Genomic DNA, 17,640 nt, shown 5'->3' on the forward strand with positions numbered 1-17,640 from the left:
TGCAGCTAATTTCGACAAAGTACATTTGCGATTTGCAGGCGTTTCCATTGAATGGTGCGAAGCGCATAAGACGAATGTCTCTTTTTGCGATATTTGAGAGGTTTTTCCAAGTGCAGGGGTTTCCATGACCAGTTTTTGGGTTTTGCACAATTCAAGGGACAATAGAAACGCAGCTACTGTCCCACCTGCCGTCGCAGCAGTCGCAGGTGAGGAGCGTCTGCGGCTCCGATTGGCCGGAGGAACAGAGCTTCCTCTCGACGCCTCTGTGACGCAGGTTCCTCCGTCGGACTCAGCCGGCCGCCGCCGGGTGTTGGTTTCGCTGACAAACAGAACACGGAAGGAACGCGACCCTGCGGCTGCAGCTGCTCAGCCCAGTTCCCCCGGGGGGGAACTCAGGGCTCCTGAAGCTCAGCAGCGTCGGCTCACTGGGAAGGAGAGGACGGCTCTGACAGGAAGCAGCGAGTCTGTCAGAGCCTGTCTGACCGTCATGTCTCACCTGAGCAGCCGATCACATGGGCCACACGTGCACACGTCCGTCATGCATGGCCTGTGAGCCCGACAGAAGCCACGCAGACACGTGCACAACGTGGAAAACTCTACCCACACACACACATCACAAAAGCCCAGGAGTCAAACCCTCAACCTTGTTTTGCTTCTGCTACCAGCTACAATTTGTTTTCTTGTTTCATCAGGCGGGAAAAAGTCCCACTGCAGGGAAAAGAAGCGAGCCCAGAACAACCGCAGTGCAGCATTTTTCTGAAAATGTTCAGAGCTTTCACCAGTTTCAGCGACCGAACGAGCCGGATTGGACGCCAGCAAAAAGAAACAAAAGTCTTGCAAGTGTTTTTTTTTTTCCCCAGCGATCCTGCAGCCACCGTGTCCTGCAGGAGCAGCGTGAGGAGCTGGAGGCCACCAGGTGACATCATTTCAAGAGGAAGGAAAAGACGAATAACATGCAGCGGCAGTTTTATTTATTTATTTATTTTTGCCAGGTTGCTCATCCATGACGAACGGTTCAGAGGACACAGAGCCGCACGCTCACTCAGCTACAGCCGGGGACACAGAAAAAGCGAGAGACCAGCTCGCTAACGCCACACCAACTTTTCTCCGTCTCGAGGCCCCAAAACGGCGAAGACGACCCTGACGTTAATTTGCGCGATGGTGAAGGAACCAGCAGCTGTGCCAAGCAAAAAAAAAAACCTCTGAGACTCCTCCTATGGGTCTGCCCAACGACTTCCAGGCACCTGCTTTGCAATTTAATCCAATTCCCCTCCAGCAGGCTGATTTTATAACCGCGAGCAGCGAAGGGCGGGCTGATGAGGTGAATACGATCAGGGGGGCGTGTAAACAATCTGAGGCCGCAGCTTTTTTTTTATTTTTTAACTCACGGTCCACAAACCACCTCAAAGGGTGGAAGAAAGAGATTTGAGCTGTTTTGAAGCACACTTTTCCTCCTGCGTCTCCCCTTTTTCTTTTACAAGGGGGGATTTCCAGGGACTGGAAGACACGAGCCGCGACGTCTTTGATTCCTGAGCTTCCCCAACACGTCGCGGCCTTCAGGAAACACGTCCGCTCTGATGATTCCACTCACGACAAACAAACAGCGCGGCAGCCCACACTACACAGTCAGCCAAAAAAAAAAAAAAATGTATACACGCATCAGGAAAAGAAAACCTTGCATAAATACACTACCAGTCAAAAGTTTGGACACACCTGTTTCTTCTTTATCTTTACTACTTTCTACACTGTAGATGCAGACTGAAGACATGAAATATATGACCAAGACATGTGGATTAATGTGGCAAAAGAAAAAAATTGTTCAACACCTAAATATCTTATGTTCTATATATTTCATTCTGAAGGGTAGCTATTCTAGAGCATCTAAAATATAAAACTTGTTTGAGTTATTTCACACTTTTTGTTTAATACATATTCCATATGTGTTCACTCATAGTTGTGATGCCTTGAGTGACAATCTACAATGTTAATAGTCACGAAAATGAAAGAAAAACATTAAATCAGAAGTATGTTTCCAAACTTTTGACTGGTAGTGTATTTCAACACTAAACTTATTCAACCACCATGATATTCATACAAGTTACATTTGACCTCTACAAGTATCCATAAAAGTACTTTACAATTTACATATTTACGCAGGTAGTTCTTTTCCTGATGTATGTATACGTGATTTTAGGTCTTTATTGAGTGCAATGAGACTGACGAGGCAGGTGTTTTTTCTGCCATCAGCAACAAGGCAGAAAACACTTGAGGCTCATCGGCTGCACCTGCCAGTCACGAGTCAGTGGACAATAAAGAGAAAAGTTTCACAGACGGAAACACTTTATTTTTTTTCCTGTTCTGTGCGGAGCGCCCACGCTTAAAAAAACAAATCAATCCAAGACAGTCGACTCCTGTTGCACTGGCTGCTGCACTGTGAAACCATCAGTGTGTAGTGAGTTTGCTACACAATCGTTTCATTTGAAAAAAAAAAAGAAAAGAAAAGAAAAGAATAAATAAAAGAAAAGAAGCAGAAGAGGGGAAATACAGTAGAAGTTGAGTTCAGTCCAAATATAGACACTAGGCTGCCAGAGCCACAGTGTGGCAGGCATGAATAATTGAGCGTCATTATACAGTAGCTGCACGAGGAGCAACTCCTCACTCCTGCTCCTCTCACGACTTCACATGATTTATTCAGCCGGGCGTGAAAGACCTCTCGGACGTTCACATTCTGCCGTCCCCGCTGCTCAACATTCTTCACCTTCAGACTCTCAAACGCCTCCTCAAAATGTCCAACTTCACATCACACCCTCCTTTGTTTTGATTTTTTTTTTTTTCTTCTTCTTCCACAGAATCCCACCCACCGGTCACGTTCACACACTGCACGCAGCCAGTCGGACTCTTGCATGAACGCAGGAAGCATCATTTCATTTCATTTTTTTTTCTCGCCCGCAGCAGCAGCAGCAGCAGCATACTGACCTGGAACGTGTAGAACCTGGTTCCGTTCGGAGGGTGCACCTTCGGGGAGTTGGTCCCCGCGCTCATGTCGGAGAAAATCATAATCCCTTTTGCAGGCAGGCAATCCAGAGCTGCTTCTGTTGTGTGTCTGCTATATAAATATGTATATGTATATATTTATTTGTTCTTCTTCTTCTCCGAAGAGGAAACGATCCGGGTCTCCGCGGTTCAGCCCGTGACCCGCTGCTGCTCCCGCGGCATCAGCTGCCGGAGACGCTCCGACGCGTAAAAAAAAAAAAAAATCACAGAAGTGGTTGTTTTGATGAAATTGATTATTTTTTCTCTCTCTCAAAATCTATTTCCTCCTTCACGCGCGACCATGTTTGCATGCAGACGCCAAATCCGCGCGTCCACGCAGCGATTTCCCCGCACGGGCAGAGCTCGCCAGCTACTCCATGGCGTCCCGCAGCCGCCGCGACTCCTCCGAGTGTGATGAGCCGGTGGCGCCGCGGTCGGCTCCTGCCTGCCTTGCTTGCCTCCGTGCGTGCGTGCGTGCGTGCGTGCGAGCGATTGTGTGTGCGCGCGGATTACCGCCTCCCCCCGCCTGCTCCGGCTATAGAGCGTCACACACGTAAACACACACGCCGGGCGCCGACTACCGGCAGTTCGGCGAGGCGACAGGCGGGATGCGAAGCAGGGGCGGAACTGGGAAGTGAGGCTGAGGGCGCAGAGCAGAGCGGGGGTGGAGGTGGTGGGGTCCCAACAGTCCGGTTCACTCATTCTGAATGATTGAATGACTGTTTGAACGCGGCTCTTCAATTTGCTGTTCATCACATAATTCCTCATGAAATGATGTATTTGATGTGCATCTGTCACTGTTTTAATTCATTGAATTATTTTTTTTTTTTTAGCCAGGACTGTTTTTTAAATGTAGTAAAGATTCAACTTGCACATTTTTCATCTCGGCATGTGAGTTGACAACACTGTGCTAAAGAATTCCAATGAGCCACACAGTGAGCTCGCTCGCTCGCTCTCGCTCTCGCTCTCGCTCTCTCTCTCTCTCTCTCTCTCTCTCTCGCTCTCTCTCTCTCTCTCTCCCTCTCTCCTCAGTGTGCAGATACACATTGATTGGAGGAGGGAGGAGACTAACGGCAGGATTCCTGCACCGTGGCCATTGTCTCTGTGGAGACTAAAGAGGAAGAGGCTTCAAGTCTCGCAATGCGGCGCAGGAGGTGAGGGAGATAGCGGCGTTATTAACGATTCCATTCATGCAGAAAGAAGAAAGAAAAAAAAAAACGAGGCCTGTGGTCTAACGGGGCGGGACCAGCACCTGGCTGTGGGCGTGGCTTGCCAAATCGCTCATTCCTTATTTATTTATTTTTTAGCACGCACTTCTCTCCATTCCCGTCTCTCGGAGCAAACCAAAGCCGTTTCCACTTATTATTTTTTCTTCCATGTGCTCTCCTCTTAGTGGTGGAGCGAGATTGAGGGTGTATGTGTGCGTGTGTGTGTGTGTGTGTGTGTGTGTGTGTGTGGGCAGGGAAGGGGAGGAGGAGGGGCTCATCTCCAGCTCCATTATCAAGTCGCCTCTGGAACATCTACGGCTCCTCGCTGCAAGAGAAGCACTTTCTGCCCCTCTTCCCCTGCACTAAACCTATATTGATCCCACACACACACACACACACACACACACACACACACACACACACACACACACACACACACACACACACACACACACACACACACACACACCGCTCCGCGTCCCCTCATTTCGAGCATTAAGGTCTTTTTTTCCTTCTAAAGACCAGATGGACGATTCACAGCCACCTAATGGCTTCCTTCATCAGCAATCTCACAAGAAAAAAAACAAAAAAACACATTTGACTTTTCAACTCATTTCCTGCCTTCTGGGCCGCTTTCATCAATCGGAGCGGCGGTCGGCATTTATTGAATAGATTCTCTGCCGAGGAACATTCGGATGGGGGGGGGGGGCACATTGGACAGCCAAGGAAAAACAACAACAACAAAGACTATTATGGTTATTAAATCGAGTTGTGTTTCATCGGGCTGCAGGTTTTATCAGCTGATCTCATGTTCGCCCTGGTAAGTAACAGCTTAATGAGCTTTATTAGCTGGGCGCGGGTCAGGTGCACCGCAAGTCCAATTAACTTTAATGTCATTTATTGTTTACAGTGCTTTTCACTACTGTACAGTTCACTATTTACTTTGCACTGATGTGCACTTCCTTCCTTAATATTTACTATTTTTATATTTGCTATTTTGTGTTTTTATACTACTTTTAATACTATTTTTCTTTGTTTTTATTATTGGTACTTTGAGTGGACAGCAAAGTAAGAATATCATTGTACAGGGAAACGTGTTTCTTTACTGTGCAAATGACAATAAATATACTTATACTTATACTTATTAGCCCGAACCTCCCATTAGTCCGACAAATTGCGCACTGGTCCGACCTGCCGTTAGGGTCAGGGTTCGGGTTAGGGGAAGTCAGACCAATGTGCAATTTGGGAGGTCGGACTAATGGGAGGTCGGACTAATGCCATGCTCCCGCTCTCGATATGTCAGTGTTTCTCCTGCAGTGAAGCAGCGCAATAAACCACCTTAAAGGAAATTGAGCGTTTGACGATGCATTCAGGTGCAACCCAGCAGAGCGAGTTGCCCGGATGTTTTAGCGGCTCATTTAAAAACACAGACACACAGACACAGTCCCATCCCACACAAACTCTCCCAGATCCAGAGGCCACACACACACACACACACACACACACACACACACACACACACACACACACACACACACACACACACACACAGCTGCAGGGTCCCTGACAGCAGGTTAAGCCTCTCTGCAACACAGAGTCACATGACCACAGCGTACAGATGTGCAGTGGGCCGGACGAGCAGCTTCTCAGCTCCTATTGGCTGCAGCCTCCCATCATCACCCTCCGTTCCCTCACTCCTCCCCCCATGAGTGTCCTCCAGCTCAGGCGTCACAGATGACACACACACATACACGCACAAGAAATTACAAATGCATTGCGTGAACGCTGCTCAAAAATTGCTAGCGACTGGTTATTGTTGCATGAATTAAGCAGAGCGATTAATTTTTGATCAAAGAAAGGGGCCGATATTGTAATATTTCTTATCAATATTTCATCAAAGGAGCTTAATTCTGATTGCACAGCGCCGGCAAGGCGCTCCGTGCAAAACCCACGCGCGCGCACACACACACACACACACACACACACACACACACACACACGGGCAGCTTCCACTCTGATCAGCACCTGTGCAAAGGGCAGACAACTGCTGTGCGTCGCACTACGAATGCAATATTTTTTTTTCTATCTGTGCTCGAACAAATTGATTTTTAGTTACGGAGTCTGTCGTCAGAATTGATGTCAGAATCCAGTAGCGCAATCGTATCACCGGGTTTCTTTTGGTATTAAGCTACAAAAATGAAATAAATAAATGAATGAAGAAATAATGGTACTACTACTACTACAACTACTACTACTACTAATAATAATAATAATAATAATAATGAACTACTTTTATACAAACAGTCCTACAAAACATCAGTTTTAGCAGAAAGGTTGTGAACAGAGGGCTAAATATAATTTAAATGAATTTAAATAAATTTATTATTCATTCCAGATTTTCCTTGTAGCCTTCGTGCCTGACAGCCAAGACGTCTTGGCCTGTTGGACTGACTGGCCGGCAACAATCCCAGCAGATCTGCGGGTTCTGCTAAAGGTCGTGACCTCCTCCCCCTCCAACTCCCTCAACCCTCCCCCTCCCCACTCAATCCCCCCTCCACCTCTCTGTATGAAGGTTTGGTCTGAGACACATTGATCGTGTCATGTGTGGGCAGACAGCCTTAATGGACGCTGGCCCGGCCCTGTCACTGCTCGAAGCACAGGGAGCTATTGTCCAGGGTACGGCGCGCATGCACGTGTGTGTGTGTGTGTGTGTGTGTGTGTGTGTGTGTGTGTGTGTGCGCGCGCTAAACCTCGAGCGGCCAGCCTGCTGCGGCTTTAAGGAGAGAAAACGCTGCAGGAGAAAAAGCACAAAAGAGTAAAAGGTCTGAAAGAGTTTTTTTTTTTTCCTTCAGTACAAAAACGTGGTCGATTCATCTTAAAAAGTTAAAGGTACATCACAAACGTCTTTCCATTCCTGCTGTGTCTGCAGATCTACATAATGCGCTGTGCTAAATGTTAAGCACTGGTTGCCTTTGTTATACCGTGCAAAAGCAAGCAAAACCCATGTTTATGTAACCAAAAAAAGCAGAGGTGGTACTATTCTGGTGAACTCGACGTCCGAGCGCATCGCAAGGATGCTACATATGCAGGCGCGAGCTTCTTGGAAGAACGCTCTGCCCTTCAACCCCGCGGAGAAAATGCATTTCTGGAAACAATGTGAAGAGGCGTGAGGAGGAGTATGAAAATTAGACGGATAAAAATCCCATTTCATTGCTTCAAATGGGAAAGAGGACTGTAACGACTACCGCTAACCAAGCTGCAATGTCATTTTGGAGCCTACACGTGCGTTGCTTTTTCCATGAGCTAATGTAGCATCAAAACTGGCGCTAAGCTAACAGTAGCTTTGTTTCCATGACCCCTAGAGTGGCGCAAAACCTAAATATCGCAATAAAGAAACTGGTAATGGCCTAAACTTCCAAATCCCTCTCAAATATGGCTGAAAGGTTTTTGCGCTCTCATGAGGCGGTTTTTCAGACATACCAATACATAAGGATATCGCAAAAGTGTCACGGAAACACTTTTTTCGCATTTACACGTCATCGGTTCACTGCAAGTGAAAATGGCGTCTTTTGTTTGGACGGAGGAGGAGATGGAATATTCTTTACAAGTAGTCGTAAGTAGTAGTAACAATCATTTTTGATAGCAAACAAGCGTAAACAAACAAAAGCAAAGGTAAGTTTCGAGCATTATGGCTTCTGCGCTTCAGACCATTCAATGTAAACACCTGCAAATCGCAATTGCACTTTGTCGAAATTTTTAGAAATATTGCTATTATTTTGCGGAAAACGGTCATGGAAATGCAGCTTGTGAAGGACCTCACCCCTTGCAACAAGCTAGTGCGTTCACTCCTGAGACTGTTATAGACTTGCAGAGTTCTTTGTTCAACAACTTTAGCAGGGAACTTTTTTTACAACGTGCCCTGCGGTTACAAAAATAAAATCATTTAAAAAATTCCGCCGCCTCCGGTGTACAGTAGGCTCTCTTTCCGAGCGCTTTATGACTCAGCGTTTGTCCCGCCCACCTGCTGCGTTTGTTTGGGTAACTCTGCTCCCAAATAGACACGCATCTGCACAGCGCAAACTTTCTGCCGTTGTCAGGTTTTACAGCCGGGCCAAACTGGCGCCCCCGCCTGGCAGCCCTGGAGGACACGGCAGGACAAGCTGCGATTGCAACTGGGGTGCAACACAAAGCTGGGGACGACGGCCTCGGCCCGATAAAAATTAAACGGCGAAGCGCGCAGGAAGTTTCCCTCCACCTCCGCCGCAGCCGGCCGGCGGTTTAACAGGAGTCGCCGGGACGCTTTAACGAGCTGCTTGCAAGTGGGCGGCTGATGCCTTCTGAATGAGTACTCCTGAGGCGTCGGTTTGAAGAAGTGGCGTCAAGGGCGCTCTGGGCCACCAGCAGCCAATGAGGACGGGGGCCACGACGAGACGTGTCACGCTCGCTTTCTGAGTCCGTGTCAGAGTAAAAAACAGACAGGAAGGTAGTATAACAGGAGGCAAGGAGGGAAGGAAGAAAAGTCGTTGTAGATAGATAGATAGATAGATAGATAGATAGATAGACAGATAGACAGATAGACAGATAGATTTTACTTGGGCGTCCTTACTGCCTGGGTGCCTCATGCACGTGCAACCCGATTGTCTTTTATTTCATTTGCAAGTTCTCCAGCGCCCCTGTAGGGCTGTCGAAGGAGCCTCTCATAACTTTCTCATTAAACCCCAACCCCTCCCACCCCCGACCACTAACCTCACTTTTGGGACACCAAACACCTTCCCTTGCAGGTTTTTCTTTTTCTTTTTCTTTCCCTTTTTTTAATTTTTATTTTGTGACACTGAAACTCGTTAAGCCGTCCAATAAACGCAGCAAAGACATAATGGTGTAAGATCTTGGGATGACGCCACCGAGGCTAAAACGAAGCACGCAGAATATTTGGGATCAACGGGCCAATTGGACGGCGCAGAGGGGAGGCCAGACTTTCCCCGAGTCCCTTAAAAGCTAAGGTGGAAAGTGGAAACATGTTTTTCTTTTTGAAACGCCTTCAGAGATCTTCCTTGTTCCTCGTTTCTTCTTTGGCAGCATTTGTGGGCAGCTTGCTGTGTCCGCTTCCTGCTTTCGTCCCAATTAAACGGGCCCCCGATTGGCTCCTTGGCACTAAACTCCATCGGAAACTTTTTTAGGGTCAGAGCTTTCAGGTTGGAATAGGACTTAAAAAAAAGAAAATCACACAAATATCCACATGTTTGCGAGCTTTGAGGTGTGCAGTCCAGCGTCTATCAGAACTTTTAAAGCTCTAACCGCCACAAAAGCAACTGGAAGTCCCAAAATGTCATCAATGCTTCGCCCGTGTGACTGCACGAGGACGCTTCCCTGTCGTCTGTTGCTGATAGTTCTCTCCGGCTCTGGACCCTCTTGGAAAGTGAGCATCTCGTGGCGAATTTTGCCCAGTTTTTCACGTTTTCATGCCGCGGCTCACCGTTTCGTCGGTGTTTGCCAACGCCGGCTTCAAAGGCTGCGAAGCGTCTGCAGCGTGAAGATAAAGCAGTGACCCGGGAGCAGCGGCCGCGATAATAGCGGCTGCTGCTGCTGCTGCTGCTCCTCGCCAGCCTGATAAAGAACATTATGGAGTCTGAAGGCGCCCCCGCCAACACAAACGACTCCTGATTTATCGCTCCGATTCACCAGAAAGCCAATTCATATTCTGGATGGAGCTGCTTCGGGCGTGTGGCAGGGTGTTGCGTAGGACGCGCGAGCGCAGGGCCGGACGCTGTGCGCACGGCCACTGAGTGACTACTGACCTTCCTGTCTGTCTGCACGAGGCGCCAGAACGGTGTCGTTCGGTATACTCCTTTGTATTTGTCGCCCTCTGCTGGGAAAAGATAGGCGTTACACGAAAAGCGTTTTGGGACTTGATGTTTTTTTCGCAGCTGTTTTACAAGATGCAGTTAAATATCGACTTGTTAGATATTGTAAGATTTATCAATATAGACTTGTTGATATGACGTCAGGACTTACAACTAAGCTTGGCATCTTACATTACGGAACTCAACATGATTACACATTTTAAAGCCCCTTTTTTGGGGGGGGGGGGGGGGGGGGGGCAGAACCAAATAAGAATGTGCTACCCGGCTCGGCCACAAGATGGCACCATCCACACAAGAAAAGAAAGACTGAATAGACTGCGGAGGGTCGCCACATGAATATGGGTCAGCTTTTGTCATTCACGTGTAGAAGATATTTCTAAATAACGTGAAAAAAAATACCTGCACCAAAGGGCTCAATTTGCTTTGATAAACGAGACATTAAGATATTTTTTCTTTTTAGTATAAAAAACGTATTCTTCTGACCTACATTATCGCATGAAGTATAATAATTACGACGTGGGGGGTAAAAAAAAAAACAACCCGAAACACCCAAACCCTTACATAACACCGCAAGCCTCGGCCGTCAATCACTTCCTGCTTCCTGCACTTTCATTCAGGAAGCACCGACGTCTGCAAGGATCTACTGTAAATCCTCGCCGGTCGATAGACACTATTGGCACGGCAAGGCCACGTCAGCCAGCCAGCCAGCCAGCCAGCCAGCAGAGCGAAGCATCCTCCCACACACACACACACACACACACACACACACACACACACACACACACACACACACACAATCCATATGAGTCACTCTTGAGGAAGCAGCTTCCTCTCAGTGCAGCAAACACTGCAGCAGCTACTATCAACCCCGGCAGCTGCAGAAGGCTCCGCCGTCCTTGCCCGATGATTTATTAATATTACACGTTTACATCTGCAATCAGTATCGCCTGGTGCCACGTCCTCATCTTGACATTGTCACTGTGGAGCTACAAAACACCAAAAGGCGGCAGACGCAACGCGAGACGTCTGGAAACGTCTTTTTTTTCCTCTCCTGATTTAGACGACCGTTTGACTGATGGCTTGTAAATGAGGTGATAAACAAGTGGGCGTGAACTCCCTTCGCTGCTCATCCCAGTGGAGCAGCATCACGTGATCAATTACCAAGGGAAAAAAAAATCAGTAGATGCCTCGCGTATTTAGCCCTCTGTTCGCAGCCAGTCACATGCTAAAACTCAAAAAATCAAGCTTTTGTTTGAATATTTCTACATGAAGGGGACAAAAAAAAAATTATGTGGTCTGAGTGGGCGGGGCCAATGCCTGACCTCCCTTTGTGATGTCACACAGGGCTAGTTCCCTGCATTTTTAGCGCACACTTCTCTGCACAGCAGGAGGAGCCAAGGAGCGACTCTGCTCGTCTCTGACAGGACGGAAACACAATTTTGCACAATTACGCAACTCGTCCTCCCAGCGCGGCCTGAAGCTCTCGGCCGATGAATTCGGACAGATGAGCGGATTGAATCTGAAAACTTCTCCTCCTCCGCGGTGTTCCACCGATCCCTCCTCTTCATCCTTTCTCCCCCCCCTCTCTCCTCCGCCGTCGCTCCTTTCGCTCTCAGGCGGCTTAAACTGCACTTGACAACGGACGACGTTCCCGCCCCGACCCGCTACGAGCTAAGACGGTAATGAGATTCCGAGGCGGCCACACTCCATTTTCCAAATTAAAGTGTCTCCACGGGGCTTCGGCGGGTCGGCAGGAAGACGGACGGTACGACTGACTGACTGACTGACTGACTGACTGACTGACTGACTGACTGAGCGAACAGGTGCAGCTTCATCCTTGATGACAACTGAGGAAATTGTGAGAGTGTGTGTTTGCAAAAACAGGTTGTATGTTGTGTATGTATGTTTATTTTAAGCACAAGCAGAGCTGCAGGCCCAGGCTGAAGCATCTCTTCATTTCCCATCATACATCTACCCCCCCCCCCCCCTGCCAGGGATCATGTGATTTAGGCCGACGGGAATCCATTTTTTTCACCACGATCAGCTGACGGAAAACAACAAGGCCTTCGAGTCACTTTTCCACTTTTTATTTTTTTTTCCCGTTTTTCCCCTCCCGCTTGCCTTTGTCTCAGCTTGAGTCTCCAGCGACAGGAAACTTTGCACTCAGAAGCTCCTCCCCTCCTGCCTTAAGTGCTCAGGCTTGATGGCGTCCGCAGGGGGTGGCGGTGTCGCAAATGGACGGCGAGAGGGCCGGAGTCGCCCAGATGCACGCACGTGGCTCTCAGTCATGCAACGACAACGGCCGGCCACCAACCGGTCGACTGGTTTTTGAAAGTGTTTGGAAGAAGATGCTGGGATGTGATTGGATGGAGTGGACCAATCACATCCATCGGTCTCCTCATGCGATGCTGCGCGAGCTAAGGAGCCGCAGGTCGAAAATGTTTCAGCGCAGAAAAATGTGTGGAGATAAAAAAAAAAAACACTCACTCTCACTCTCACTCTCTCTCTCACACACACACACACGTAAAACAACCAACAACAAACAGCTTCCTGTTTGTGTTGAATCGCATGACTGTCATGAAGAAATGCACAACTGTGTCACATGCTAACTACTGCAGATGCATGAAAATGCAGCTGGCTGCTGCTGCTGGCCTTTTCTTTCCCAGCATGCATCCATGTGTCAGGCCCCTCCCCCTTTCCTCAAAACCCCACCTCCATCCTCAAAAACGCCTCCACCGCATGCCCGCAAAGTCGCTGGACAAGAAAACACAGCTTACCCATTGGTCCGATGACGTCTCGGCAGCTGAATGCTAACTACTACTAGTCGCTAACAAAGATGCATGCAAATGAGTCCGCAGCCACGTTTGTATATTCTAAGTTAGTTGGTTGAATGCAGCGGTGACAGATTTCAGACTGAAGCACGGAGAAAAACATTCAGTGACCACTTAAAGGCGCATCAGATTCATAAGATGGAGCGAGAGAGAGCAGTGAGTCCGCGTGTGTGAGTGTGTGTGTGTGTGTGTGTGTGTGTGTGTGTTTGTGTGTGCGTGCGTGCATGCGTGTGTGTGTGCGAGCGTTGCAGCGCTGGCGGTAAGGTGAAAAGGATAAAGACAAAGCAGGAGGGGGAATAAAAGCGAGAGGGGAAGCTGGGTCGCGCTGCCTTTACGCAATTTGTAGGTCAATGCCGCCGAGCCCATTGCCACCGCCGCCGCCGCTACACACACTCTTCCTCGCCGTGTTTCTAGAAACGTCCGTGTTGACGACATCCTCGCCCCCGCGGCCGATCACGATCTTGCGCCTGCAAAACTCGCCGGCGCCCTGGAAGTGTTGAAAAGCATTTTTTTTTTTTTTTTTTAATTGTGACTCATCTCCGTGAGACCAGCGGATTAAAAAAAAAAAAAAAAGAAGGAGAAGAAGAAATCGCTGAGTCCAACTGAACTGACGAAGCCCAACGCGGCAACCTGGATCCAAGAAAAACATCCGGCAGGAACAACGCTGAACTGACTTGATCATAGACACCGTTCATCTATTCACAGCACTTTGTTGGACAGCCGTTTTTCAAAAAAAAAAAAACAACCTGCAGTAGACAACAGGAGACGGTTGCTGTGACGCCAGCCCTTTCAGACCTGACCCCTGAACATTAGATTCTCCTCATTTAGGCGGAACCTGCACGGTTTGCAGGCAGCGCTGAACAAACAGAGCCTCCGAGTCGGAGGACCTCAGCAGGTTCAGGAGACAAATCCCGAAAAGTCACTGCAGGATTTGTTCAGCTCCGACTCAAAGAGCGGCGAGAGCCGGCAGAAACTCTTCCTGTTTCAAAAAAATAAAAAATGTTTTAAACAGCAAACCCCCCCCCCCCAAAAAAAATTTAAAAAAACTGTGCGTGACGGGCAGCGAGTGTTTCCAGCCTTAGAGTTTTTATTTTGGTGTGTTTTGGTGTGTGTGTGTGTGTGTGTGTGTGTGTGTGTGTGTGGGAACGGGCTATTTTTAGCCCCGTCCACTCAAGGCGCGTTAGACGAGACGAGAGCGGGCGAACAAACGAGCCAGCGAGGGAGGGAGCGAGCGCTATTTAACGGTGGCGTGATTTCACCGTTTTTACAGTCACCTGGAGAAAACATTTATCTCCTCCGAGCACCGTCTGACCGCAGAGTCAAACATGCATCATGCTGCACCGAGACGCGCTCCCCTGCCACGGGACTGCAACACGCGTGCGTTTGTGAGCTCGCGATAGAAATCGGCTCCCTGTGATGTCAGAAATGTCACAGTCTTGTGGCATCGTCTCCACACCTCCATCTACACTCAGGCCGTTCAACAAAATGTTATTGATTAGCTCTCGCATAATTCTCCAACCCTAAATTGGCATAGAAAAAAGGTCACATCCAGATCCGGTCCGAGCTGCTTGAAATGGAAAGAAAAAAAAGAAAAAAGTGTCCAAATCCAGCTGAAAATATCTTTTGCCTGTCAGTCGGTCACTCTTTGTCTACCTGCAGAGGAAAAACGTTGACGATTTATTTATAACTCCAGACAAACTAACAAACTAACAAAATAGAAACTACAAAGAGGGCAGAATCTCTGCTGCAGGAAGTCTTTTTCAGCACTTTATCAGTGGGAGGCTTTCAAACCGGAGGCTCTGCAGGGCAGCAAAACAGCTTTTAAGCCAACTTTTAAAATGCCAGAGTGCCAAAGTAGTGGATCATAAAGTGCATTTCTGCTTTTCTGATCAGGTGGAAAGCTGCTACTTCCTGAAGGAAGAAGAAGAAGAAGAAGAGGAAGAAGAAGAAGAAGAAGAAGAAGAAGAAGAAGAAGAAGAAGAATCGCCTCCATCTCACCAAACTCCCACAAAACGGGAGGGAAGACGAAATCGTCAATTAGCGCCGCCAACACGTCTGACGGGCCAAATATAGACGGACGCAGACGTGTGTCACAACAACTGCGCGTCAACGACGCAGCCCGCCTGAGAACGCAGTTAGTCACCGCGAAGAGAGGGAGGAGTTGGAGGAGGAGGAGTAGGAGGAGGAGGGGAAGGAGGAGAGGGGGCGGGGCATAGCGTATTGTCCCGGTCAAGGATGAATAATACACGCGCACACGCAGAGGGGCTGCAAACTTCAAGACTTCGCAGACAGGATTGTGATGATCTCGCCACTTCCTGACTCGCAAGGCTAAACGCAGCGTCGTCAAATATAGATGTGAATAATTAGCTCAGTGTGCACACACTGTACGTCCTGCTGTGATTTATTCATCACCCACGCACACACGGCCGCGCATAAACACACACACACACACACACACACACACACACACACACACACACACACACACACACACACACACACAGCCCTCCTGCTGCCCGCCAGACCTTTGAAATATAGATTCCATGGCTGCGGGCGAAGCAAACGCACGCTTCGTGTCGGTAACGTGCCCTCGCTGTGGACGGACCGTCGGCACGTGGTGGTGGTGGTAGTAGAGGGGCAATTTTCCAAAAAAGATCGGTTTCGACATTTACATGGAACCAGGAAGGCGACGTTTTCAACAGCAAAACTTGTCCAACCCGAGGAGTGTTTCAGTAAAAACGCCGGCTTCGTGTAAACGCAAGGCTGAACCGAATAAACGTTTCTGCGTTTTCAGAGAAACCTCGTCTTTGTGTAAAAGTGGGGCCGCAGTGGCTGGGCAGTTTTCCCGACACAGTGGATTTTCACACTGGGTTTCATCGGTGAGAAGAAGCGGGAATAAACAATTGGGACGCTAATTAGCCTGGCATGCTACCTAGTAACAGCGGGGTCTTTGCGGCGCCAGCATTCAGAGACCTGTGATCCTCACACGCTGCACGCGGCAGCCGCTGCCTGCTACAGGAAAACCCAGACGGGCTGCGGCCTCGGCGGCTTCAGTCAAACGGCTCTCTGTCGGAAACAATAGGAACATTTTTCTCTGTGTCTCTCCTTCTTTTTTTTGGCGAACTCTGGGTGATTCAGTTAGCGCAGCGCTGTATGAATAGCCAAATCTTTTTTTGTGTGTGCATCCGTACGCCTGTGTGCCTGTGTGTGCACGTGCGTGCGTGCGTGCGCGTGTGTTCCGCGGCGCTGCGGCACAATGCGCGATAAGGCACTTCAGAGGACACCGCAGCTTTTCCTGCGCCCGCCTCTAATGTGACATTCACACACGCGGCGCACTAACAGGGGGAAAATCGCCTTTGATTGGGCGCACATCTGCTCCTTTTCCCCCCACCGCCCCCCACCCCTCCCCCCGGTTCCCCCCCACGCGAAGCAACACAGATTACAGAGCGGTAATTGTCGGAGTCGACTAGCCGGAACGTCAAAACAAGTACTTAAGTCGGCGGGGACGGCTGTGTAATGTGCGTGTTTATTTATTTATTTCCCTCCGTTTTGCAGGGTTTTTTTCAGCCCAGCGTGCAGATGTAGGGCCAAAACAGGTTCCATGGTGTATTTTAACTCAGAGTTTCTGAAAGGTGGAGCAGCGACTTGATTTTTAAGAAGATAGAAAGCAACCCTACAAAACTGAATTCAACAACAATAGTGTTTACTATAGGCCACACAAGGGTCTCGGTTTCAGGGTCTTGGTTCTCTCTAGTCTTGATAATGTCTTGGTTGGTGCGGTCTTGACTACAACACCAAACAACATGCAACGCTTCCTACTTGGACATTTAAAAAAAATACATTAAGTGAGCCGACACCAGCTAGCAATACTCAGCCGATCAGCTGCAACACTGTGTGACTGATCACTGGAACAGGCCCCACAGTGGATCAGCGGCGCTGGGCTGTAATTATCTCGGCAGCGCCAGCAAGCCTGCTAGCTCGCTAGCACTGGATGCTAATTAACCATCTCCGGCTAACGACCTATTAGCAACCCGGGGGCCATCACTCAGGTTTAATGATACACTTTAGACACCAAGTGGAGAGTTTCATGACGGTGGTTGAAGCAGCAGCGCAGGCGGGGGGGAGCCGTCGGTTTCCTACATTAGACGACTTTGAAACTGAAGTAGAATAAACAGCTTACACGTTTGCTTGCATTATTCTGCATTATTCAAGACAACAGCAGCAAAAAACACAGCTGACATTTTTGATATGGGCTTATTACAGGAATTTTGTTTTTTAGCTTCTTAGTAAAGTTTAATTCAAAAGCCAAACAGGATGATACGGTTCAAGATCCTTTTGACGCCGCTGTTATTAATTTGATCAGGTATCAGCAAAATTTTGCATTTTGGGTTTGCTTGTTGGACATATATAAATGAAATTATTTTAAGAATGTATCTTTTCCCAAATTTCTTGATTTTATTTTGGAAAAGCAGAAGACACCCAGGTTACTATGAATAATTATTTAGATTTTAAAAAAGAAACAAAAAGAAAAAAAAAAGCCGAAACAGATCAAAACAACGCCCAGAGAAACCTTTTTTTCCCTGCCCTGCCCTCAGCCATTTTGACGCTGAAGTTGAAAAAAAAAAAAAAAAAAAAAAAAAGGAAGAAGAAGAGAAAAAAGGAGCTCGTCAGCATTCGGCGCTCGGCTGCGCTCCTGCGTGCCGACGC

General features: G+C 48.3%; 1 protein-coding gene across 11 annotated transcripts in view; it reads right to left on the reverse strand.

Moving 5' to 3' along the window:
- The window catches only part of ppfia2 (PTPRF interacting protein alpha 2), an 80,207-nt gene that overhangs the window by 50,804 nt on the left and 11,763 nt on the right, over positions 1–17,640 (reverse strand). For 2 of the 11 annotated variants that reach the window (XM_076030033.1, XM_076030032.1), the window contains exon 1: positions 2,977–3,246. The exons of 8 other annotated variants lie outside the window; for them this stretch is intronic. In XM_076030033.1, the coding sequence (XP_075886148.1) occupies positions 2,977–3,057 (81 nt within the window). In that variant the 5' untranslated portion in view covers positions 3,058–3,246. Of the gene's footprint in view, positions 1–2,976; positions 3,247–17,640 lie in introns of those variants that run through there. One more of the 11 variants, XM_076030035.1, reaches the window with a different exon arrangement.

Source organism: Nelusetta ayraudi, unplaced genomic scaffold, assembly GCF_046127955.1.
Source record: "Nelusetta ayraudi isolate G7.1 ecotype Tasmania unplaced genomic scaffold, CSIRO-AGI_Nayr_v1 ptg000027l, whole genome shotgun sequence".
Classification (NCBI taxonomy): Eukaryota; Metazoa; Chordata; class Actinopteri; order Tetraodontiformes; family Monacanthidae; genus Nelusetta; species Nelusetta ayraudi.